Source organism: Chanodichthys erythropterus, chromosome 1, assembly GCF_024489055.1.
Source record: "Chanodichthys erythropterus isolate Z2021 chromosome 1, ASM2448905v1, whole genome shotgun sequence".
NCBI classification, from domain to species: Eukaryota; Metazoa; Chordata; class Actinopteri; order Cypriniformes; family Xenocyprididae; genus Chanodichthys; species Chanodichthys erythropterus.
The window spans coordinates 19450827-19478512 of NC_090221.1; the positions used below are offsets into that span (position 1 = coordinate 19450827).

Consider the following 27686-nt stretch of genomic DNA (forward strand, 5'->3'; position numbering starts at 1 on the left):
TGGATTGTTTCCTCGGGACGTTCACAATAAGGTTAAAATATCAAACACATCTCATGACACCAATCCAAAAGGAGCGGGGTTTATCAGGGGGGACCTGGAGCATTAATTTCCCCACCCATTTAACTCCCCACCTATTGTTTATATGTTAAAAACTGAAGAATTCAGCTCAGTGGAAAAAGCGTTTGTTGATGGTGCAATGTTGTGGTTTGCGATGTATTGCTGGTTAGCAGCCTCTTCGGCTAAAATATAGATGCGTCAATCTTTTTCCAATCGTATTTTTGCCCATTCGGTTAGTTTTAGCTGATCTTTGAATCATCACAACAGCGTTGGCTGGCCTGGACAAAATGAGCAGAAAACAGCATCATTTTAAAGGAGCAGAGGTCAGCTGCTGTGTTAAATACTTCTTATTCGGATTCAACATCATATTTTGGGTAAGTTTTGTGGATCTGCTGTTAATTTGCTTTTTATTGTGGCTCTCAAACTCATTAATTTCCTCTGTAATGTTTGCATTGTATGTTTCAAACAACTAATCAAATCCTTATTTCAGTTCAAGTTAAGCAGGATAGACAATTAACTTATTCATTTCACAACATATAACATGAACGTGTTTGTATGAGATATAACGTACAAGTGCTATATTTTTATTTATTTATGAAGTAAATGGTCTATCTGAGGTGTATAATGTTGGATAGATACTCAAATTCTCATCCAGGTAGAAAATCGCCTGTTTCCCATGGGAATGGATTAGGCTTGCTATGTTTGTTGGATCTTTTTCAGTACCTTTCCAGGTCTAGAGAATACATCCCATTGAGAAGTGGGGGGAGTGGAGGGTAAATAGGATTATCCAGGTCTCATTAGTTGGGGAGCTTGGGTCAATTCACAGGTTTAACAGAGATTACCTCACAGCATTCAGTTTCTCCAGGTCACTGTTGGAAATTATCTCTTTTCCACAAATGGATTTTACATGTTCTTGTGGTGATTTAGAGAAAAACTGATTGCAATAGTTCTAGAGAAATAGTTCACACAAAAACGAAAATTCTGTCATTAATTGCTCTCCCTCGTGTCGTTCCACATCCGTAAGACCTCTCGGATTTCATTAAAAATAACTTCATAAGACCCGTAAGACTTTCATTCATCTTCTGAACACAAATGAAGATCTATTTGATGAAATCTGAGCTTTCCTTCCCTCCATTGACAGCTACGCAACTACCACTTTTAAGCCTCAGAAAGGTAGTAAAGACATCATTAAAGTAATGTGACTCCAGTGGTTTAACCTCAGTTTTATGAAGCAACACAAGTGCTTTTTTTGCACAAAATATTAATCTACAATGCTCGTAAATAAATTTTTCACAAAAAAATTGAGGTTAAACCACTTGAGTCACAATACTTTAATGTTGTCTTTACTACTTTTCTGGGGCTTGAAAGTGGTAGTTGCGTAGCTGTCAAAGGATGGACAGAAAGCTCTCAGATTTCATTTAAAAGATCTTCATTTGTGTTCCGAAGATGAACAAAAGTCTTAAGGGTTTGGAACCACATGAGGGTGAGTAATTAATGAAAGAATTTAAATTTTTTAGTGAGCTAACCCTTTATGGATACTTGGAATATAGAAAATGAGCTGTTTGGATGCTATTTTTGGTCCTTCTTGAAGCTTGACAGCCATGTTCACTAATTGTATGGAAAATATCTAGTTAAGTTCAACTAGCAAACAACAACGTATGGGTTTGAAACTGAAACAACTTGAAAGTGAGAGTTAGCAAATGATGACAAAATTTTTTTTTCTCTCCAGTGACTCTTAATTCTTAAATATGGACATTTCTCCATTACATTCATCATTAAAAACCAGTGCTGGGTGTAATGTGTTACCGTAATTAAATTGCTTATCCCCTGAAAAAGTAAAGTATATGTCAAAATGCCTGTCTTGGCGTATATTTGAGTTGGTTATGTGAATGTGAACAGCATGTGTAACAGCATTGTCTCCGTCCATTAGGTCTTAGTGACAGCAGCCTTTAAAACATGCTACTGTCTACTATTGGCTGTCTGTATTATAAATGATAATCAAACAACAAAAGAAAAGCTTTAATAAGGATTAATCTATATTTAGTTTATACAGTTATGACTATGCAGTTATTTTATATTTGATTAATCAATTTCTGTGGTATTTTTTCTTGCTACTGTTAGACCTACCTGGAAAAAAATATATAGCATTGTTTTATTTGTATTTTTATATATTTTTTCTGTGGTATCGACTTTGGGATTGTGCACTTTTGGTGGTATCGGTACTGACTACTAGATTTTTGGTATAGTGACTCTAAAAAAAAAAGTAAGTATTTTAAAGTAAATAAAAGTATTATAATATGTTTTAATAAAGTTAACATTTTTAAAAAGCTACAAAAGGCTAATTTTAAGAAGTAATTAGTAAGTTACTTATTGAGTAATTAAATTACTTTTCAGACAGTAAGTACCTCATCCAACACTGTTAAGAACCAATCATTTCACTAAGGTTTTCATGTGGAGAGTGATAAATTGTGAGATCACTTGGAGTCACTTGGAGCGGGAAGCTTCCATGAGTCACTTTTGGTGTGAACACATCACCTGGAGCATGATTCTGTTAAGCTTCTTGATGTCATAAATTCCATCTTGGTTTCTCTTAATTGGTTCGTATTGAATAGGGTAGTGAAGACCCCTCTGGAGGACGTGATGGTAATTGGTGCCCCTTGTGCTTTAATGCTTTCCCGTCTGAAATGTTAACCTTACATAATGATCCGCTGTCCTCTGTAACAGCTAGCCCTCCTACTGCCATTGTTCCCACGTTATAGAGAGTCTGTTGTGTTTTGTAGGAACTTAGACGCCAGTGTTTTCACCAAATTGTGGCCAGAATGTCAGTCAATACTTCTGGAAGCTGTAATCAACCCTCTCTTAAATGTAGTTAAATTAAACACTTGACTTACAGCAATTTGCTGTAAGTCAAATCTGATTCTTTAAAGTTCACCTAAAAATGAAAGTTCTGTCAATATGTTCTCACCCACAAGACTCTTTCTCTTCTGTGGAGCACAAAAGTATTTTTAAAATGGATATTTTGAGAAGTGTTTTTTGTCCATGCAGTGAGCGAGCTTCAGTGGGATCCAGTGTTGTTTTGACTTTCATTGTATGGATGAAAACACTTGAAATATTTTTTTTAGGTTTGCAGTGTTGTTACTGTCAAACTAAACCTATTAAAATAATTTTCATGGTTGAAATGTAGCTGAAATAAAATCTAAACAAAACTTAAACTTATGAAATAAAATTCATACAACTTTAAAAGTAAAATTAAAATACAATAAGCACAATAATTGCAACAGAAGGTTAAAAAAAAAGTGGATTTTAAGGACTAGTTCACTTTAAAATGAAAATTGCCCCAAGCTTTACTCACCCTCAATCCATCCTAGGTGTATATTACTTTCTTATTTCTGATGAACACAATCAGAGGTATATTAATAAATATCCTGATGCATCCGAGCTTTATAATGGCACTGAACAGGGCTCATGAGTATGAGCTGAAAAAAGTGCTTCCATCCACATCCATCCATCATAAACGTGTGCTACACAATGCTCCAGGGAGTTAATAAAGGTGTTCTGAAGCAAAGCGATGCATTTGCATAAAAAAAAAAAAAAAATCCATATTTAACAAGTTAGGAAGTAAAATATCTAACTTGCAAACTTCCCTAAGCAGTTCCCCTCGGGAGAATCCCCGATGCCATTTTGAAGAGCTTTTGTGCAGTAGGTGGTGGTAGGCACCTTCAAGTGGAAGCAGCTCAAATATGAGTGAGTGAGGTCCAAGAGCCAATGAGGTTTGGGCCGCGTTTAACTCCACTTTTAGACATATACTCGCAAACTTCCCTAAGCACTTCTCCTTGGGGGAATCCCTGATGTCATTTTGAAGTGAGTTCCAGGCCAGACCGCCTTCCGTATTCTAGGGTTGCACGGTGTACCGGTACTATGGTAGTATCGCAATACTAAAGCTTTAAAATACTGGCGATGCCATTGTATTTTTTAAACGGTAGTATCGTAAGAACCGTAAGGAATGTTGTATGTGCGGCAGGTACACTTCACTTGAACATGCGTGCCTGCAAAAACATTACAAGAGACTGCCGTTGACTGTCTGCTGTGCCCTGTGTAGTAAACGCTCTGTAGAATTAGCGCCTTATTGTTTCCTGATGCTTCAGTTAATTTTGCAATGAGATAAAGTTGCACTTGCACGTTGTTGTTCGCAGTGCATTTTATCTGGAGAAAGGGTCTGAAATTCACTTAATTAACATCATAAAATCTTTATATAAGAATGAATTCTCACAGTTTTCCCGTTGCTTATTTGACCACTTCTGGAAAAGATTAAATAGTTAATAGTTAAATAAATGTTTCTAGAAACATCTTTGCGAACCCGATTCAGACAAATGCAATTCCATTCATCAATAAGCTATAGCGGGTTTGCACTCGGTTCTTATCAGTCATATCAATCGTGATTTTATAATTATAAATGTATTATATGTTTTAATATACATACTGCTCTCCAGTCAGGGTTAGATATTTCAAGATAGGCTGGCAAAAATGCTCCTGATAGTTAGTGAAATGAGCAAGAGCGCTGTTTTTGTTTAGTTTCTAAATGAATCTGTTTTTGAACAAATTGGGTGAGTCACTGACTCACTAATCCATTCATTAAGACAGTCATTTGCTTCATTCTTGAATGAATCAGCCATTTTGAACGAATCGGTTGAATGATTCAATGGCTGTGTCCGAAAACTGAAAAATGCTGCCTTCCGAGGACACATTTCAAGGTAAGAAGGCATCAAGGCACGTCCGAATCCAATGTTAGCTTCACTTCCTCTCTCATGAGATACCTTCCTCAGATCGATTTTTGAAGGAAGCATAGATGTATCCTTAGCTGCCTTTGATATCCCACAATCCTGTGCTTTCCATTCTGTGACAGTTGAGCTAGAAAAATAAAGATGGCGTCCAAAGGTTGCGTTTGCTGCTCAGTTTGTGTATAAATGTACGTTTTTGATCAACATATTTCAATTTTGATATAATTTCTATTGAGAAATTACTACTGTAGTAATTAAATATTTGTTTGGTTCTCACCAAAGCTCGCGCTATATTGCTGTAGATCATTAAACTGTTACGCTGCCTCAGAAGTCTGTCCGAAATCAATTTCGTGAGGTACCTTCATGCACAAATGCTGTCGTACAAGTCATTCTCTTATAAGATAGCGAGGCAGCAAGACAGCTACCTAAGTTTTTCAGACGCAGCCATTGACTTAATCATTAACACTTGCTGCCACCTACTGGCGACTTTAGTCTCCCATCTAAAAGTAGGCCTATTCTATAATTTTTTACCATCTTAAAGTAGGTCTATCATTTTTATTTCTATATTCAGATTTTTATATTTGAAACATTAATATCATAACATTATTTATGCAATTGTAATTGAAGTGTAAATGCATAAATGCTACATCGTAATGTCAGTTCATACAGCTTCTGTGCAGTGCTAAGATGAATTTTATTTACAATGATTCATTTGATTGGTAATAAAAGCCTGTTATTCATTCTCATTAATGAAGTATTCAGAGAAAAATCTCGTCTGTTTTCATGTTTTTATGAAAGTTTGGTTCATTTTGTATACTACATGGTATCGCGATACTACTTGGTATCGTGATACTTCAGCTGGTATAGTATCGTAAGACATTTTTATGGTATCGTGACAACCCTCGCGTCAGTTACACTTTTTCCGTAAGTTGAATAGGGAAGGTGTAGGACGTAGTGTAAGCTTTTTGAACTGCAAGATTTTACACTTTCTTCGTACGTTGAATACGGAAGGCGATCTGGCCTGGAAGTTTGCGAGCCTGCTTAGGGAAGTTTGCGAGTGTATGTCTAAAAGTGGAGTTAAACGCGGCCCAAACCTCATTGGTTCTCGGACCTCACTCACTCATATTTGAGCTGCTTCCACTTAAAGGTGCCTACCACCACCTACTGCACAACACAAGCGTGACAGCTGATGTAAAGATACTGATCAGATAAAAAATATGCTTAAAGAGTAATCTTACCGCTTAGAAAATAATAGAAGGCCACTTTTCAACAATTCTCATAATTGGAAGTGTCATTCATGTCTGTAGCTTGAACTGTACAGGATGAGTGCTTGTGTAATTGGTACGTTCAAATCCCTAACCCTAATTTTGAGCAGTAGCATCAATAATTAAGTGTGATTTCCATACTTCCTTGCATTTATTGTACCCTCGTCATGTCTGAAAGCCTTCCATTGTCTCTTGACTCCTTTTCTCTTTGCAGACTGTTTGACCCCGGTGTACCCATACCATCTAATGCCTGTCTGATTGGTTTAAAGTGGAGACAGTCTGATCGGTCAGAAACCTACCTGATCCCTACAGAGCACTCACTTCGCCAGCCTCAGACTGGGCCAAGTTGATGGCCTGTAATTACAGACGCCTTGCTCAGTAATCACAGTCTGATATCTACCCGGGAGGCTTTGCAGGGACATCTTAACATTCCCAACAAGACCCCCCCCCCCCTCTTTCCACCCCAACAGCCTTTAATTCCTCCTTTCCAAATTCTCCTCCTCCTCTCTATTTGGGTGCCTCACAGCCCCCTTGTCTTGTATTCAAATGAAGATGTTTGGGAGTGAGCAAATGGTGTGTATGAGAGGGGACGTGCTGTTCCCACAGAGTCTGAGGGGCCCGGGTGCGAGCCACGGCACTGTGTGTCTCAGTGAACTCCATTTATCTCTCGCTGTGGAGCTGACGGGGCCGTGCGACTATTGTCATGCACACCGCCCCTGATGCGACAAAAATATTTGACTGCTGCATTTGTCTGCAGGCTTAACGTGTGTGGCTTGTGCATTGTGTGCAAACAAAGCAATGCGTGTTTCTGATTTCTGAGAGAAACCTGAAGTGTTTATTGCATGTGTTTGTGTCCTTGCTTGAGCTCGTGCTGAGTTCATGTGTAGCCCTGTTTTTGTATGTTTTTCCTATTCATATCCTCCAGGTTCATACGGCAGATGGGAACCACATGTCCGTTCCCCCTCTTCCTCTGTTGCTCTGCGAGGGAGTTTATTTCCATGCCATTTCCCAGCAGGCCCTACTCTCACTCGCACACATTGACTCATTCTCACTAAAACATAAATGAATCAAACATTAGTCATTCCCTTTTCCATCAAATGTTGAACTTACTCTAATATTCCAGTATTGGGGCACTGCTGACACTTAGCAATTATGTTGTAATAACGAACTGCTTTTGTTCATTGTTTTATAGTTTTGTTGTTTTGAAATAAATTAAAGTATATGGGTGAGATACGTCCCCTTGATGACGGCTAGAAGTCACGTTCGTGTCACATTTTCAGCGTCGTGTTGGAAATGATGCAATATTTCCATTATACTGGCCAGAGAAAGATATTTTCTAACCGATAAGAACCATAAACAGGCTCCCACGATAAGTGGTAAACTTGCATTACAAGTGCAACACTAGTCTTTTGCTGTTTCTGAAGAAAATCTGAGTGGTGTTTGTTCTAGCAAATAATTTTGCTGTTGGTGATTGCCAGGGTGTTGCAATGCAGTTGCTAAGGTTTTCTGAGTAGTTTTTAATGTGTTGCTATGCAGTTTCTAGGTGCTTGCTTAAAGGGATAATGAAAACAAAAATGAAAATTCTGGAATCGTTTGCTTGTTGCTAGTTGTTTCTAAACCCATATGATTTTCTCTCTCTCTGTTATTTGCCCATACAATGAATTTGTTTTAGACCCCACTGACTTTCATTATATGGACAGTTGCAACATTCTTCAAAGTATGTTCTTTTGTGTTCCACAAAGGCAGGTTTGGGATGATATGAGGCTGAGTTCTATCACCCACCAGATGAAAATCACAAGTCAGATAGGCCACGTACACTGAAAGTTTCAGGAGTGACAACCGCATTTGAATACGGGAGTGAATCCTGTAAATTATCGTTACATCTGTGTACAGAACACGACTCGCTTTCAAAACTCCGATGATTGACAGCTTTGAAACCATAGCAATGTTCGGGCGTCTCGCATGTTTGGTATCTGTTATTGTGACCAAAGTAATATTACAGTGACATAACACTTGTTATTTTAGCAATTTAACTAAACCGTCGACGGAGGCATTGTGTTTTGTCAATGTTTGTACAGCCTGTTTCACACAGCACAAGTTCTTTCTGTGTTGCCATGATCACTCATTTTAAGTGTTTTCGGGCTTGTTGTTTAAGCTCTGCTCATAAAGAGATCGGGTTTGAGTTATTAAAGTGAGCAGACATGGGTCGTGATATTTTGGTCTTTTTTCAGCATAAAGCATTAGGATTTATTTGGGGTTTTTATGGGCCTGTTCCCTGGTTTTTCTAGCAAGATCTGGCAACACAAATGAATCAAGGCTAGTGCTTTCCCTGTGATTCACCGCGCATACAGAAGAGGGACACATTTCCGATGAATGTTAAAAAACATCATTAACAACTAGTTGTTCAGTTTGGTTCGGTTCTGTACACACTGCATAGAATTTCTGTAAATGTGGTTGTCACTACCTGTAATTTTCGGGAGTTAATTTGGTTGTAGAATGCGGTTGTCACTCCCGTATTTTACTGAACTGTGTGTGTACAGAACAGGATTAAGCACTAAAAGTTGAACTGGCAACCGAATTTATCTGCAGTGTGTATGTGGCCTATGTACTTTAGAAAAGTTAAAGTACACTTAGGGTGTGTTCACACTTGCCATGTTTGGTTTGATTGGTGTGATTGCTCTGTTAGTGCGCTTCATTTGAATAAGTGTGAACAATGCCATCTGAACCCCAGTGTGCACCTAACACGCAGGCCGAGACCCCAGGAAAGATGGGTCTCGGACTGCTTTGAAACGAACTCTGGTGCAACACTGACCAAAGACATGTAAACAAACCAAAAACAGGACATTGTGTCACAAGATGCGACCCTAAAAAGGACAAAATGCTCAGGCGTACCTTTTTGTTTTCTTGTCATAGTCACGGTGTTCCCCATCACAGTTCAGTACAGGCATCAGAACCGCATCTCCTCGCAGCAGATCTTCGTTTGTGTGTGTGATGGAGGAATTCCTGCTGCTGTCTTGACTCCTTTGCACATTTTATAAGCTCTATAAGTTGTCAGCTCCATCATATGTACTCGCATACAACAAGTGCATTTATCCCAGCACACAGCATTGTTTTGGAGGTTCGACAAGTTCCGTTACAAAATATTTGTCATAAAAGCCTTTTTTTGTTTCTTTAGTTCCGGTGTTAAAAATGACATTCAGAACTTTAATATTCAAAGTAAACGTTTTAAGGACAGTTAGCAGTTTGCCTTAGTAGTATTTCTGGCTTTTTTAGTACTGCTTGCGATGTACTGAGTCAGAATTTCCAAAAGCATAAGTTTCCTTGGTGGTGCAGCAGTTCTTTAATAAAATAAAGATAAAGATGTCAGAAGATGACTTAAGGAGAAGGAAAGCAAAAGTTGTTCTTATGGATGTAACACCTGGTGGAAAAAGAGTTTCTGCTCCCTGTCACAGCTGAGAGTTTAAGCCAAGAGTTTATTTGGCTGCCTTTTGTGATAATACTGTGATGCTGTATGTGTAATCATCCTACTGTGTGAGATAGCAGCTTTCCTCTGATTGGCCAGAATAACTAAATTAGATGTTTTAAGTGCTCTACGATGCTTGAATGTGTCTAATCCCGATATCCACATGGGCGTTCCCTGGATCACAACCATCAGGACAGGGGGAGATAGACTGATGTCTTCATGATAGCGATGAGTGGGAGTCAGTGGCACGTATTGACAGAGAAAGTGTGTGCAGTGGATGACTGGCCCTTGCTCTGTCCCATCCATCCATTGGATTAGCCGAGACCACAGGGAAATAGGATTATGGGATTTGTGGCTGCTGATACCCAAACTCTGACTCTTACCTTCCCGCTCTCACATTTCCCCTCACGCTGGTATTGCTCTAACCTGCAGTCAAACACACAGCTGAGAGCCCAGCAGGAGTTTGACAGGGAATCTGTAGTTTTGATAACACATTAAACCAAGAAGATCAGTTAGCAAATCAAACTTGCAGAGAAACATTTTTCATTGCATGGTTTAACCAGTAGTCTCATCTCATTCTCCTCTCTCTGGTAATTTCCTGTACCATCTATTAAGTCTCTGTGTAATAAAAGTGGCGTATGACTTGTTTTAATAAAAGTGAACCTAATAACATTTGTGACTGTCCAAAGTTTTCTGAAGCTATAGACCTTAGTCAGGTTAGATGGCATATTGAATTTAACGCAAATGAAAACGAGGGCTAGACTTAAAGTCTTTAACAATGGTACACATTGTAAAAAGGTTCTGTATCATGTAATTTTCACAACTTTTAAAAATGATTTATATAGAATGTGCTCACACCTGACAGATTTGGTTCGATTTAAATTAACTCTGGTGCGATTGCTCTGTTAGTGCGGTTCATTTGAATAATGCCATGTTCACACATTCTGCTTGCTGTGCATATGCAGTGCGTGTTGCAATACGTATGCGATGCAGGAGCAGCACACTCTCATTGTGCTGTCACATATGCTGCGTTTGCATTGCGCAACTGATCCGCAGCTGTATACCACAAACACAACATTTATTCATTAATTTTTTCAAAAGTTGTTACTGAAAATGTTTAGTCAGTATTGCAATTCTCTTCGTACACAGTACAGTTATACAATCTTTCATAGACGTATTCACATTGAAACAGTAAATATAAACAATGTATTATTCAATGCTTCTATATAGATTAATAGCCCTATGTTAAGTTGCTATGTTAAAATTACAAACATTTTAAATTAAACTTATAAATTAAAAAAAAAAAAAAAAAAAAAAAAAAAACAGCTGCCTCTCAAGACTTTTCTTTTGCATTTAAATCTTTATACAAGAAATCCTGCGGGTCATAAAGAACTTGTTTTTCTACCTCCACAAATAGACAAGTGCTATCATCCATCATGTTTTTCCTTGCTGTACCCGGGGCAAATGTTAAGTGTGAGACACAGTAGAGTTTAATTCTATGCATTTATGGTGAAATTCATATATTTTCATTTCAATCTATATTTATTTTTATGTGAACAATGTACTGTCACTTTAATTCAGCATGTGCAGCACAGCAAAAACGTAAACGATCGCTGCAATGCTCCTGGAATGCATTGCCGGTGTTGTGCCGAATTTAAACCCCCTGCCAGTTTATTACCCCCCTAGTACTGGTAGGTTTAGGAGTAGGTATGGGGGAAGGGTGGGGTTAAGATTATGCAATCAGGTAGCGACTTCAACGAGGGGGGTAATAATTTGGCAGGGGGTCGAAATTCGTCATAACACCGGACTGAATCCGTGTGCAGTGTGAACACTAAAGCCGAGTTCAGACTGCACGATTTTCAAAGTAGTCGGGTCACTGTTCTTTTCACACTGCATGACTATGTTGGCCAGCATTCAGTTGCTGCTGTGTTCACACTGCACGATGGATCAGCGACAGAAGGTTTCACACTGCATGACTTTACAATTGGTAAAATCGCCGACAACTCTCTGGCACGCAAACTACGTTTCACAACCAAACACATGCGAGATGTGACAAGGAAACAACGCGATATCATGCGTGCAAGACCAGAGCTCCCGCGTGAGACTAGGATTATTATTAAAAACGCTAGCCATTCATCCATCTGAGATAACGTAGTTAGCCTGTGCCTGTGCTGATTTGCAATGAAAACAAGAAAAAGAAAGGAAGAATATGGAGGAGGAAATGGTTAATGGTGCATTCAAGTCATGGTGAAAATATTGTATTTACGAGCTGAACACACATGAACGCCACCACAAAGTCGTAAATAAGAGTCGGAAGCTCGGGATTTGCTTTAAGTCCCGATCTTTACAAATTGGGGCGTTCCAGTAGCCAGGTTTCCATTACAGATTTACACAAAAATTGTGCAATATTTTCTTAATGTCGATAAAAAGCTATTGCGAAATTATGGCATTTTAATATTTATAGGTATTTAGCAGTGACATTAGCTGGGTTTCCATCCAAACGTGAAGCAAATCTTTTCAAAGTTAGTAAAAAAAAGAAAAAAAAAAAAAAACCCACAAATGCGAAATAAAGTGCATTTCAATCAAGTTGCTTGAGCGGAGGATGGTGGTATTGGTAACCTAGTAACCAACAGTAAATAAAACACCATCAGCAGAAACAGCCGATTAGTAATGTGAGTTTAATTTTCACTACGTCGGAATTTATTCGGCAAATGCGTATCCATCTCCCATTATTCACATTAACTCTGTTGTATATGTTTGATTTATGTTGAAGTGTTTGAGACATGGCTTTTAATGGTGAGCCTTATGTTTTTAATTAGGCTCTCAACTATATCAAAATTTGGATTTAGATTTATGGGCCAATATATTGGTTATTGGCTTTCAAATATAAAGAATTATCGGCTATTATATCATCCAAAATGTTCATATTGCTGCATCCCTACATTGTAATATAACAATATAATATGTAATGATAAGGGCTGGACGATATGGCCAAAATTTATATCACGATATAATTCTAAATTTCGGTCGATACGATATAATTCCGATATCGATATGAACTATATAATAGCCTCAGAAAAACTGCCAAGAACGGCCACAATGGATGTCTGTACCGTACCGCACCGAAACCGTGACCCTAAAAATAGGACTACTGCCAAATAAAAATAAAGAAAATAAGAACAAACAATCAAACTACAAGCAACATCACAAATAAGTACAATAAAGCAAATATTCAAATAAAATAAACAGTGCTTTTCAGGTTTTTCAGGTATGTAACAGTAGTTTTCAGGTACAGAAAATGGATAAAGTAATCAAATATAAAATAACACTGCATATTATCTTTACTGTATATAAGATGAATCATTATTTAAGTTACAAAAACTATTCAGTCAAGAGCAGTGAGTGATTTCTTTGTTATTTGATTTAACATTAAAAACAGGCAGCAGGAATAGTTTTTTGTTTCCCTTTAAGACAACCAGTACACTGTTACACATGCGCTGTCTTTCTCGACTGTTATACGTTCACTTAACACATAACTGACTATGTTTGCTAGGATACTCGACAAGACGGGCATGTTGACATCATTTTTTGTATGAATGTGGCCGTCAAAGCGCAAGACTTGAAAGAGAACTCAGTATTTGCGCGCTGTCTGAAATAAGCGTGTGCGCGCTTCGGATGAGCGCACACAAATCTTCTCATAGCGCGTGCGAGTTCTCTCTCTTTCGCGACTTATTCTTGAAGGTTTAAATCAGCAAGGCTCAAATGAGTTTAGTTTAAACACAAATAGCAATGTGTGCTGTTCAGGTCTCACCTGCGTTCGCGCGCTATCAACACCCGGGTGATGACGGCGTAAATGACTGGACATGAGAGCACACGGTACTAACGTTAGCTGTTTACAGTTTACAAAGAGTGACTGTTTTGTCCACGCTTTTTGATTATCGTCGTTTTGCGCATCCATCGACTGAAACATACATTATCTGAACTCTGTCTGTTTTCCACGTTACTATTTTAAACAAACCATATTAACCAATAGATACGCTGATGGCAGCGTGTCTCTGTGGTGTACGTCATCACGCAAATAGCCAATCTTGTTCTGCTCTTTCTAACCGCTGCGCCTCAAGTCAATGAGAAATGCTGTAATGTATATCGAAATACCGGAAATGTGTTTAAAAATCATATCACCGTTATCGAAAATAATTATATCGCGATATATATTGATATTGAATTATTGTCCAGCCCTAAGCTTACAGTGGCTACATGGATTAATTAAAACATTACATACATTACAGTTTTGGCCTGTTTCTCACTTATAATGCCAAACAGACATCAGTAACATCTCTTTTTCTGAGGAATGAAAATATGGGTTTGGAAAAGTGAGAAAGACTTTTAATATTTTTTATGAACTATCCCTTTAAAGTGTGATAGTCAATTTAGAATGTGATTGGCCTTGGATCTTGTAGTGTACACATGCCAGAATGGTAAGATTATTGATAAACTTCAATGGAATAAAACTGGTTCTTGCTGTAAGCAGTGGCATCCAAGTGATTTCTCTCATTCAGGTAAAAACAAGTCTTGGCTCATTCACAAGGAACCTTATCCCAAAGATGGCAGTGCATGCAGGGAAATAGCTACTTTCCAGACCTTTGATTGAAACTCAGCCAACTTCTGTTTCAGATGGGTTGCCCTCAGATAAAGAGAGAGAGCAGTGCTGTCTGCACATAGCAGTAACCTCATGCCATTATGGAGCGAGAATGAATTGTATAAGTGGCATAAATGTGATAAATTGTGTTGTGTGTTGCAGTTGCTGGGAGCTGCATTCCTGGGTATTGGACTTTGGGCCTGGGCAGAAAAGGCAAGTTGGAAACACAAATACAGATTACCACAAAGATTGGTGACATGCCTCAAATTCCTAATATTATTATCCATGTGGTTGCCAGAGCAACAGAATCATAGACATAAACAGAAGACAAACCACAATTTAAAAGTACAAACTACCTACAAATGCCCTGTTGTCTCATTCGGCAACAGAATTAATGTTTAACATCTTTTTCTGTTGGACTTTATGCTTTATTTTATGAAATGTAAAGACTTCTGTGATTCCCCCATGTTGGTTTTTCTTCTTTTTGATGTCTGAAGCCTTTATTAACCATGACATTTGAGAGCATTTAGGTGGCATCTTTTATTTATTTCCAAGGCAGTTTAATGTCTTTGTTACATTTTTGTTGCAGGCCTTAAACTGTGCTGCATAGCTTAATAAGGCTTTGTATTTATTGTGACTATTCTCTCTGATTTGTTGTCCCGCTCTGAAAAGGTCACCCTCGCTGTTATGTATTCATGCATGAAAGGTGAATGTAATTTCTTCACGCTAATTTGAGGCGACTAAATGAATCTAGAAGTCAATTGGCTGATTAATAACCTGGAAATTGCTCCATTTCGGTCGTTGATTGTTCTGCTAAAAGACACGTGTAGGCCATATGGCATTGTATTAATGTCCGCCAATTAAGAAACATCTTGGTAACACCGTGTAAATAATTAATAAAGCATTCATTTTTAATTTGCTAAATGTTAATTACAGAAGTAAAGCATTAAGAATCGGGATGAGGGTGTTGAATTTGATTGGTGGAAATTCTGTTATTTTAAGTGTTCAAGCGAATTTCAGAGCTGCCTTTTTTCCGTCGTTGTGACAAACCAGGCGAGAACACACAAAAAAGGAACCTTGTATATATTCGCTGTCAGCATGGTCAAAAACCTGCTGTTGGTTCTGGGATTGAACTGAGATTCCACCCTGATGTGGAAATCCAAACGTGGAAGGCATGAATCATCGAGGAGAGTTGCGGTGGCCTAGCAGGTGGTGGAGGATTTGAAGGTCAGGATGTGAACTTGTAACAACTCCGTCTGATGTGTCTGGCCCACAGGGAGTGCTGTCAAACATTTCCTCCATCACAGATCTGGGCGGCTTCGACCCTGTTTGGCTGTTCATCGTAGTAGGAGGGGTGATGTTCATCCTCGGATTTGCCGGATGCATCGGTGCGCTCCGGGAAAACACGTTTCTACTCAAATTTGTGAGTTCCACCCTTTTATCCGGCCTACGAGCCCTGCCTTCCATTTTTCTGCAACCTGTTTCCCCTCTGATTTCAAGGTTTATTTGTTTCCAGATATGGACGTTTAAATGAAATGAATTGGCCATAACACAAGAATACACCCAGAAGTAATTGAAATGCCTCCTGGAGGAAAATTATAATTTTATTGAAGAATTGTTTACTTGGGGAAAAAAAAAAAAAAAAAAAATCACTGAAAAGGATTTACTGAGATTTTTAGGATGATGAAGTTCACTATCTGTGTGTTTTCTCTTCTAGTTTTCTGTGTTTTTGGGTCTCATCTTTTTCCTGGAGCTCACAGCTGGCATTTTAGCCTTCGTGTTTAAAGACTGGATCAAAGACCAGCTGAACTTCTTCATCAACAACAATGTTAAAGCATACCGGGATGACATTGACCTCCAAAACCTCATTGACTTTGCTCAAGAATATGTGAGTCAGCACTTCTCTTCCCCTCTCATTTTCTGCTGCGCTGTGTATATATTTTGAATTAGAAAGATATGTAAGTTTGCACTTGAAAATTTGAGACACCTGCTGACTCATCTTTCTTTATATGAAGAGTTTTAACTGTAAGTTACAGCTGTGTGATGATTATGGTGATGTCATGTATCACATCAGTGGTCATGTTGTGGCGCTCATGGACCGAATGACTGGAACCTGAACATCTATTTCAACTGTACCGACTTTAACCCCAGCCGGGAAAGGTGTGGTGTTCCCTTCTCCTGTTGCGTCAAAGACCCTGCTGTGAGTGCCAAAAACGATTTCATCTGTTTACCACTTGCTCTTCCCTGTTCCTCTTTCAGCAAGTTAACTGTGTTATCACAATCTTAAACCCGTTTTCTTCTGTACTGCACGCTTAACATCTTAAAATGTGTTCATACACAGAACTCATTCTGAGATTAGTATGATGTGCTGGTCTGTTTTATTGGGATAACAGAATGTAGCTAAGGGATGGAGTTTTACTAGTTTTTTTTTTTTTTTTTTCATTAACAATGAACACTAAAGTCCTATTGGTTAACCTTGGTTAATACATTAGCCTAACTAACATTAACAATTAGCAATACATTTTTTACAGTATTTATTCATCTTTGTCAATGTTAGTTCATAAAAATACAGATGTTCATTGTTAGTTTGTTCATCTCAGGTCTATTAAATAATATTAACTTTTTAATGTATTAGTGTTAAAATTAACATTGACTAATGTACATATATATATATATATATACACACACACACGCACACATATAATCACACACTACCGTTCAGAAGTTTGGGATCGGTAAGATTTTTAATGTTTTTAAAATGTCTCTTATGCTCACCAAGGCTGCATTTATTTAATTAAAATACAGTAAAAACAGTACTTTTGTGAAATATTATTACAATTTAAAATAACTGTTTTCTATTTGAAAATATTTAAAAATGTTATTTATTCTTGTGATGGCAAAGCTGAATTTTCAGCATCATTACTCCAGTCTTGAGTGTCACATGATCCTTCAGAAATCATTCTAATATGCTGATTTGAATAGTTCTGTTCCATTTAATTGTTTTTTTCCCAAAACATTTTTTTTCTATCCAAAGTAATACGTTCAATCCTCATAATATTATCCTCATAATCGCATTTTGTTGTATTTTTAAACATTATGTTCTGTCCATAATGTTCTATTCCATTGGTTCTCAAACCTGTCCTCTTCTGGTGTCTCCCTATATCCAAAGAGTATAGAACCTAAGAGGCGACACTTTGATATTTTTTGGATAAGAGCCACTAGATGGCGCTCCGGTAGCGCGGCCGCCATTTTGGGATGAAAATACTAACTGGACCATAGAATCCTTCACATCTTATGCATCCAAAATCTGCAAATTTAACTGCCAAATCAGAAGCGCAATAGAACAGTTTTTTAAATTAAGTCACTAGTAAATTGTATGGCTCCTACAGTAAATGTTGTATTGTCTTATATATGTTTTATTTTAACAGTTGTGGAATCCAACCATTCATCCATCTGAGATAACGTAGTTAGCCTACTTTATTGAGTATTTCCATTTTATGCAACTGTACACATTTATTAATAGTAAATTTAATAATTAATAAATTTAAGATCATCATGTTTGCAGCGAACAATATATTTCAGACCTAGTGGAGCAATAGTAATAATAGTATCTAGGTCTGAATTGAAATAGGCTGTATTGTAAGTTTTAATGGATCACGCTACAAACATAGTGATCTTATAATACATGATGCATTGCTGTGTCCGTTATCACATAATTCCCACTTTTGGACACTTTTACTTCAACGGACATTAGACAAAACTGCAAAATCAAGCTGTGTTGTACATTTATTTATTGTCCAACATTCCCAATTTTTCTGATGCATGTCCTTCATATGTTGGTTATAATTCAGTGTTTATAAGCCTTTTAAAGAAATTTAACCCAAACTGACTGGGTTTCTAAGAGCAAAGTTTTTGTGAAAAAAGTGGAAGACTTAAACACAAAGTGTGTAAAATAAACTGTTAAAAGGATTTGATGATCACTAGTGATAGTATTTTATTCTTTGTTGTCATCATTCAGGTTGGATTTCAGCTTTATTGTACGTTTTGTTTTAACAAAGCAGCTGATAGAAATTCTATTGCCATAGAAACCAGTGGACTGCCGACTCGCCTTCACCACAAAATGGTGGAAACGCAGGGCTGCTGCTGGCCGCTGGTGTTGCAATGGAGCGTTCTATTGAGTGTTGCTTCTTGTTAATGTATATTCTTTGCTATGTCTGACACACCCATTTCAGGTCTTGCAGTCTCTAGTAATGAGCTCATGAGTTGAATCAGGTGTGATAGATGAGGGAGACAAAATGTGCAGGGCTGGTGGTTTGAGAACCACTGTTCTATTCTATTTTTAAAGTTCTGTTTTATTCTAAAAATGTTGTTCTGTCCTAATTCAATACTATCCAATGGTTTCATGTTATCGTAAACATTATATTTGATCTGTATTCTGTACTTCAGATTATGTTTTATTCTCTTGTGAATTCTTTGCGATTCTATGAAAATGTTTTGAAATAAAATGAGCATGTTTTCTTGGTCTTTCTCCAGGAGGATGTCCTGAATACACAGTGTGGCTATGATGTGCGGCTTCAAGGGGTGAGTGTGTTATTACTAGTTTAAAATGTTACAATTGTGCACATCCATAATATATGCTTGGTAACACTTTACAATAAGATTTGATTTGTGAACATTAGTTAACTACAGTTGTTAACATGAACTAACAATAAATAATATATCTACGGCATTTATTCATGTTGATGTTAATTTCAACATTTAATAATACATTTTTATATTAAAAATTGTATTTTTCAACATTAGTAAATTCAAGATTTTTAAATGTTGTAAAAAAATATGTTAGTTAATGTGGTAACACTTTACAAATGGGTCTCATTTGTTAACATTAGCAGTGCTTGAAATGGACCAGAACTGAGCATCAGGAGTACCGGCACTTTTATTTTCCACTTCAAGCACTGAACATTAGTTAATGTATAAACTGACATGAACTAACAATGAGTAATACATTTCTTATGGTACTTATTCATCTTTATTAATATTAGTTAAAACATTCATTGTTCGTTAGTTCACAGTGCATTAACTAATGTTAACAAATACAACTTTTGATTTGAATAATGTATTAGTAAATGTTAAAGTTGACATTAGCTAGATTAAGAAGTATTGTTCCAGAATAGAAGTATTGTTCATTCTTAATTCAAATAACTGAAGTAGTTAAAGGATTAGTTCACTTCAGAATTAAAATTTCCTGATAATTTACTCACCCCCATGTAATCCAAGACGTTTGTCTTTCTTTCTTCAGTCGAAAAGAAATTAAGGTTTTTGAGGAAAACATTCCAGGATTATTCTCCATATAGTGGACTTCACTGGGGTTCAACAGGTTGAAGGTTTCAGTGCAGCTTCAAAGGGCTCTACACGATCCCAGACGAGGAATAAGGGTCTTATGTAGTGAAACAATTGGTCATTTTCTAAAATAAATAAATAAATAAATAAATAAATAAAAATGTATATCTTTTAACCACAAATGCTCATCTTGCACCAGCTCTGTGATATGCCACACATTGCGTAATCATGTTGGAAAGGTCACTTGTGATGTAGGCGGAAGTACCGCTGTCTCCATCTCATTTTCTCCAACTTCAAAATCGTCCGACATAATTGTTTACCTTTTTTTTTTGTAAAGGCCGTTTGACTTAGTATTTTCACGTTCACTTTGTAGACACCGGACCATCACTTCCGTCTATGTGTAACCTTTCCAATGTGATTAAGTAACACATGGTGCATCGCAAAGCAGTGCAAGATGAGCATTTGTGGTTAAAAAAAAAAAATATATGTATATGTTTTTTTTTTTTTCTTTTTTTTTTTTAAATGACTGATCGTTTCACTAGATGATAAGACCTATATTCCTCGCCTGAGATCGTGTAGAGCCCTTTGAAGCTGCACTGAAACTGTAATTTGGACTTTCAACCTGTTGAACCCTGTTGAAGTCCACTATATGGAGAAAAATTCTGGAATGTTTTCCTCAAAAACCTTAATTTCTTTTCGACTGAAGAATGAAAGACAAAAACATCTTGGATGACATGCAGGCGAGTAAATTATCAAGAAATTTTAATTCTGAAGTGAACTAATCCTTTAATGTTAACAAATGAGACCTTATTGTAAAGTGTTACCATATTCTTAATGATGAAAAAACATGATGTAATGTAGTGTATAAATCGTGTAGTGTCAGACCACCCTCTGAAAAGAGCACTGAAGGGTTAAGTGCATGAGAGATTCTGAGAGCATTTGAGTTCCTCTTGTTCTCCCTAATAACAGTTTAAACCTTTAAAAGTGATAATTAGCTTCTAGTTTTAGCCACGGGAAATTGTGGAGCTCTGTAATTGGGAAGTCAGCGGCTTATGCCAGCCTGGGTGGAGTGACACTGCACCCACGGTTCACCACCGTTTCTCGTCTCCATGGATACTCTTTCTCCCACAATCCACCTTTGAATAGGTTTTATTTGATTTTATAACGACCTGTAAGTATTGTAAAGACATAAACCAATGTCTGCTCAAAGAATCATACTTTTATATATTCTTTGTTCAACTCTTGGAGGAATGCCTTGGAAAGAAAAAGTTTACAAAAATCTTCAAGCAGTTAACTGTCATACAGTCATTTTCCTCTCCTTTCATTGGCTTTCTCTGAATCCTGCCGACTTCCTACTGGTTTGGTGTTACGTTTCTAAAGTCTTTTGTGTCTTCTTCCCTGGGGGGACAAAAGATTCTATGGAGAACGTGTTTGTATGGTTCACAAAAGCTGGATTGTGTGGCTTTCTCTTTCTTCACCTTCAAATGTCACTGACAGCCCCAAATTACACCTTTTCATCTCCTTTCCTTCCCAGAATCTGACAGACAGTAGTTAAGACATTCCTGTATGTCAGTGTAATACAAACTGAATCTTCCCTGTGTCAGGTTATATGTGGTGAGGTGTGTGACATTTTGTCTGCTAAGCGTGGGAGTGAGTTCCTCCAGTTTTCCAGAGAGGATATTTGTTCTCAAATAGATTAATGCGCAGGTCCGCCCAGGTGAAGGCCTGGTTGTTTATCCTGGACTTGTATAAAGATTAAAGGTTAACTCGGAGGAGTGAACACCACTATGACACACAGTGGACTTAAATGAAGATTTAGTTTCTTATATAGATTTGACATTTTCCATTAAGTGATGGGATGTTTTGAATAATATTTTTTATAGGAGTTGGATCAGCAGAAGTATATTTACACCAAGGGCTGCGTGGGGCAGTTTGAAAAATGGCTACAGGACAATCTGATCATTGTTGCTGGGATTTTCGTGGGGATTGCATTATTACAGGTAAGGACAATGAGAAATTAAATGCTTCAAAGCATGCAAATATCCTTTAAAGATGTAGTAGTAACTGAACAGATTTGCTTGAATGAGGCCTGAGTGGTAAAATGGTCACACAAGAATGAATATCATGCTGCCATCTCCTGGTTAAACCTTAAAATACAGCTTTAAGTATAGTTCCAACATTAATGGAGAGCAAAGTGAATCTTAAAATGTTTGGGTCATATTTCACCCCAAAATTAAAAAGAAAAATTTTTCAGATACTACAATGTACACTACAGTTTAAAAGTTTGGGATTGGTTAGATTTTTTTTTTTTTAAATGTTTTTGAAATAAGTTTCCAAGGCTGAATTTATTTGATCAAAAATACAGTAAAAACAATGATATTGTGAAATGTTATTACAATTTAAAATAGCTGTTTTCTATGTGAATAATTTATTCCTATGATGCAAAGCTGAATTTTCAGCATCATTACTCTAATCATTCTAATATGCTGTTTTTCTGAACAGAAGAAACATTTCTTATTATTGTCAATGTTGAAAACAGTTGTGCTGCTTCATATATTTGTGGAAACCATGATACATTTTTGCAGGATTTTTTGATGAATAGAAAGTCCAAAAGAACAGCATTTATTTGAAATAGAAATAACATTATAAATGTCTTTAATTGTCAGTTTTGATCAATTTTAAGTGTGCTTGATAATGAATAGAAGTATGAATTTATTTAAAGAAATATTACTGACCCCAAATGGTTTAGTGTATACTTAAAAATGTACAATAAATAATAAAATAACATTTTTTTATAAATAAAAATGTTGTTAATTTACTCACCCTTAGGCCTTTCCTTATGTAGGTGACATTTTTTAGAAGATTTTTAGCTGAATCTGTGGTCCTCTGTGATTCATATAATGCAAGTCAATGGCTACCGTCACTGTGAGAGTCAGAAAAACAAAAATAAAATTAATACCCGTGGCTCCTGGTGATACATTGAGGCCTTATGAAGTGAAACGATCGATCTGCATGCGTCAATATGTGACAGGAAGCTTGCCCTCCAGACTGCCGTGAATGCGCTCAGGACCGCTTGCTAAGGCTGTGGATTACAGATAATAATCTTGTATAAAATGTTCAGTTTCTTGCACAGACTTGCACAAATTTTCATTTTGGGGTGAACTACCCCTTAAGGATGGGCGTGAAAAAAAAAAAAAAAATGCTTAAAGGATTAGTCCACTTTCAAATCAAATTTTCCTGATAATTTACTCACCCCCATGTCATCCAAGATGTTCATGTCCTTCTTTCTTCAGGTTTTTGATAAAAACATTCCAGGATTTTTCTCCTTATAGTGGACTTCAATCGGTCAAAATTACAGTTTCAGTGCAGCTTCAAAGGGCTTTAAACGATACCAGCTGAGGAATAAGGGTCTTATCTAGCGAAGTGATTGTTTTCTAAAAAAATAAAATAAAATTAAATAAATGATATACGTTTTAACCATAGATGCTTGTCTTGAACTAGCTCTCTTCTTCTTCTCTATTTGAATTCCAGCAGTGTAGACACTGCTAAGTGTATTACTGCCCTCCACAGGTCAAAGTTTGAACTAAATTGTCATATACAATATGCTAGTGCAAGTATATAACAGTTAGTTCAAACTTTGACCTGTGGAGGGCAGTAATACACTTAGCAGTGTCTACACTGCTGGAATTCTAATAGAGAAGAAGAGAGCTAGTTCAAGACAAGCGTCTATGGTTAAAACGTATATAATTTACTTTGTTTTCTAAAAAATAAATAAAAATAATCACTTTGCTAGATAAGACCCTTATTCCTCGTCTGGTATTGTTTAAAGCCCTTTGAAGCTCCACTGAAACTGTAATTTTGACCTTCAACCATTTGGGGCCGATTGAAGTCCATTATAAGGAGAATAATCCTGGAATGTTTTCATCAAAAACCTTAATTTATTTTCAACTGAAGAAATAAGGACATGGACATAGTCTCTTTGAAAAGAGACTATAGTCTCAATATGACTTCCCCTGGTTAAATAAAGGAATAATAATAATAATCTTTGATGACATGGAAGTGAGTAAATTATCAGGAAATTTGGATTAAAGTGGATTAATCCTTTTAATTGTCATGAAAAAATCCTAAATGGCCCTAAAAAAAAAAAAAACCCTAATTATCCTAAAATCAGACTACGTTGTCCTTATGCAAAATAGGTTTTATTTTAAATTTAAATATGATACCGATATTTCTTGACTGTTTCTGAGTCATACATCTGTAGATTAGTAGAGATGTTTCAGCTGTTCAGGTAGTTAAAAGTGAAAATGAGAGCACTTTGAATAGTGTACAGTAATATTTCCTAAGCTGTTATTTCCTTTTCTCCTCTATGATGTCTACTTTTTAAATATGTTTCAGATTTTTGGGATATGTCTGGCTCAGAACCTGGTGAGTGACATCAGAGCGGTCAAAGCCAACTGGTGACCCTTTGCAGAGGGCGACAGCTGACAGTGACCTTCATGGCAGAGAGCTAATTACAAATCAGCACTGTTTACACACCATTGAGCTGGGAAACTCTGCCCTTTTAACCTTATGGACATTGTATGTTGGCTGACTTTACAAAACAGACTTTCCATCTATGTATTTTTTTTCCTTTTTTTGTGATTCCTTATTTGAAAACAAGCTCTTATGGAGGCTATCCAGATGGAGCTTAATGTGAGATGTCACACCGAGATCAAGCTATCTGCGATCTCCCGGCTGTCTCTTGATCGAACACTATTTTCGTTTGCCCTTATTAAAATGATAACCAGACTCTCCTTCGCATTGGTGAATAATGTCAAGGGGAGGGTGTTTTCATTAACCTGTGGATGACTTGCTTTGGAGAAACACAAAAATCAACCACTGAGGAGCCATGAACTAAAAAAAAGCCTTACAGCAGCACATTTCTCTATACACTTGACTTGTGTGGATTCAGCTTTTTACACGACATTCTGTCAGTCATTCGAGCAGGTGGACAGTTGGACACTTACCTCTTATTGGCTCTCTGTTGCACAGAGTAGCCAATCAGAACAATGTACTTGATAACTACACGTATGCATTTATTTTTGTGAGTTCTACCACTACTGTTGGGGAGGCCTGTTATTTGTCTATATTTTATTTTCATTTTCTCTTGGCTGTCTCTGTGGCAAAAGAGTATGAATTGACTTTCCCAGACTAGCTTATGAATCTTTTTGTTTTTGCTTCTCTGCTAGATAGTGATATGCTATAGTGACACTAATAATGTATTATTATAAATATGCTGCTGCTTTAACTCATAAAAGATATACATCGCTTTACTAACCAACTGAACTTTTTATAGAAATCATGAGGTATACATTCCCTCTGGGAAACTTCAGATCACGCAGAGTGCTTTGAGAAACGAGTCGGACATGAGTGCACATGAAGTGGACAGATTGAATTAGCCGTGCGTATGATCACATGCCTTATTGAGCCCTATAGAGATGGTAGCAGAAGCCTCCGGCAGTTACGCAGCACATGGACCTTTAGAATGGCTTTATTTACTATTCAGTCTCCATTGCTTTGCCCTGCACGACACATTTAATCATCTATAAAACAAAATGCATGGCAATGCAGACCTCTTTAAACACTTGCACACATGTGTGTCCACCCCATTATGACTACCATACCAGTGCGTTTTCACCTAGCTGTGTTCAGAAGGTGTCTGCATTGACTCATGACCTTAAAGCTAATAATGTGCAAAGTAAGATAAATGACGTACTGCGTATGTGGAACGTGCCCGGATGGTTTCGGCAGTGTTGGCAGACTGAACTAAATCATCTGTTTGAAGGGTCTATATAACCTGTGTTGTCAGAGCGAATAGTAAAATGTGAGATTTCTCTTCTGTGGTCTTTTTGGGAGATTCGGGAAGGGGTTGCCGACTCCTAATGGTGTATATTAGAGGCACTTTTTATGCAGATACAAAACAGATTATATGCTAAATGATGTTTAGTCCCCTTTTTGAGGACCCAAATGGATGACTCCCATATAAACCTATTAAAAACATGTCTAGGTTGCATTTCTGTGTCCTACATAAAGGAAAAAGTGGAGTTTGCTAAAGAAAATGAAGCATATTTACCCCCACCCACACACACAAAGTTTTCATAACCATGATGACAAAAAAAATCACTATATATAAAAAGGTAAATTATTTAAATATATAATGATCATTTTTGTTGTACTGCCTTTGGTGATTTTAAATTAAAAAATAATTGTATTTATGTATACTGAAAAATAATGTATTAGAATGACAAGCTAATGTAATCTAATTATCAATTAAAATAATCTCAAAAATAAAACTCCAGAGGCTATATGGTAATGAGAATCTAAGAAGAAATGAAAACAAAAAGCTAAGCAACACTTTTTTTTAAAAATATATATATTCTAGGGCGAAATGCAACCTGGACATGTATTTTGATAGAAACAAATATAGTGTTTATTATCTCTCTCCCTCTCATTTTCGTCATCATGCAATGGGCTTTTTTCTTTTGATATTTGACCTTTTTTTTTCCGAAACAAAAAACTCTAACATTCCCTTTTGAGGGAGCCTCTTGCATATCATGAATGTAAAAATCATCTCTTACTAATGTTATGTCATATATAACTTACCCTTCAAAGTGCAATGCACAAACATATATGTGAATAATCTTTACAAAATAAATTAATGTTTGTCTGACTGTAGGCACACAACTGAAAAACATTGCAAATCTGTGTTCGTGTAGTGAATTAGACATTCCTTGTGCATGCATTGGCTTACTTTTTTTATGAAGTGCATTATGCATTTCTGCAGTTTTTGTGTGCTGGTTCATCAGAAACAGTTTTGATGATTGGTATTTAAACCATTGAGCCTTTTTGCTGGCCTTTCTCTGTACCAGCTGTGGTAGTTTGTACATTACAGTCATTGGAAATGTTTAAGCACAGTTTTATCAGAGCAGCTGGAGTTTCTAGAACAGTTGTACAGAACAGTTCTGCGTGGATTGTGAATGCATATCAATATAGTTTTTGAACGATTTAAAGATGTCTTGATCTTTTCCCGACTTAATGCTTGACATCACACTTGTCACTTTTAATGCGCTTTGAGATATCAATTGCGAAAGCCTTTAATTTTTATTTTATTTGTTTTGTTTACATTCCCATACACATCTTCACAGAAATGTTTGGATTCTACCTCATCATGGAGAAATGACTTCAATCGTAGTAACTTAGGGAGTCGTAACTCTAATGCAGCCGTCGTGAACATTTTTAGAAGAGTTGCAAAAAAGCCAGCTTTAAGTATCTTCAACACCAATAAGGGTTGCAGGTTGTCCTTCACAGTCTCAGCTTTTATTTAGATGCTTTTAGGCAAACTTTTCTTGACACACTAATGTTGATTTCATATTTGAATGGGTTGTTGTTGTTTAAACTTACCCAGAGCCATTATGAGCAGCACTATTTCAGTACTCTGGTTCGTGCAAACAATTGGTTCTCAGATCAAATTGAAGACTAGTTTATTGACTTAGTGTTTATTATCTGATAATATCATATTAGAATAACTCAAAACACCAACTGGATAATGAATATTGCACTTGCAGACCTAAGGCATTTCCTATGCTCTCCATTATGAGTCGATGATTATACTAACCTAAAGTAACACTCATACTTAATGTGGATTTTCATTCTCTGTTAAAAAAGAAAATGATAGAAAATTTTGATCGTATTTGGAAACATCCACTGTGTTGCAGTAGTTTTGTTTTATTTGATGTTTTTTGTAATTCTTGTCCAAAGGTCCATGTATTGGGGGCATCCAAAAATGGACTTTTCTTGTGGGAGATGGTCTGTTACACTGTATACTATGATACAAGATATGCTTTTTCTTTTTCATAATAAAATGGATTTATGACATTCTGAACTCAGTTTCTTTCATTTGCAAGTTCTGTCAAACATTTGACTGAAAATAGGTGTTCAGTGGTACTTCACATCATTTACATTGTACTTTTTTTTTATTTCCAAAATGAATCTCATCAGTCATGCATTATTATTTCATATCTTTTTACCAATTTACCATTGGCATACGTGTTCATTTTACAGTGATGTTACACCTAATTAAAGTAGAACCACTGTCAAATATTTAA

General features: G+C 36.7%; 1 protein-coding gene across 1 annotated transcript; it reads left to right on the forward strand.

The window, feature by feature from the left end:
• Positions 1-27447, forward strand: tspan17 (tetraspanin 17). Its single transcript, XM_067389217.1, has 8 exons — positions 1-431; positions 14365-14415; positions 15479-15625; positions 15920-16090; positions 16277-16402; positions 18736-18783; positions 21426-21542; positions 23938-27447. The coding sequence occupies exons 1-8, from the start codon at positions 345-347 to the stop codon at positions 24001-24003; spliced, it is 813 nt and encodes a 270-aa protein (XP_067245318.1). The 5' UTR covers positions 1-344; the 3' UTR covers positions 24004-27447.
• Positions 27448-27686: the final 239 nt, after the last annotated feature.

Excerpts from the sequence above, each read along its gene's own strand:
- tspan17 (XM_067389217.1), top strand. The coding sequence starts at position 345 with ATGAGCAGAAAACAGCATCATTTTAAAGGAGCAGAGGTCAGCTGCTGT. Across the intron at positions 18,784-21,425 it reads ATGATGTGCGGCTTCAAGGG|GAGTTGGATCAGCAGAAGTA; the intron begins GTGAGTGTGTTA and ends TATTTTTTATAG. Across the intron at positions 21,543-23,937 it reads TGGGGATTGCATTATTACAG|ATTTTTGGGATATGTCTGGC; the intron begins GTAAGGACAATG and ends AATATGTTTCAG.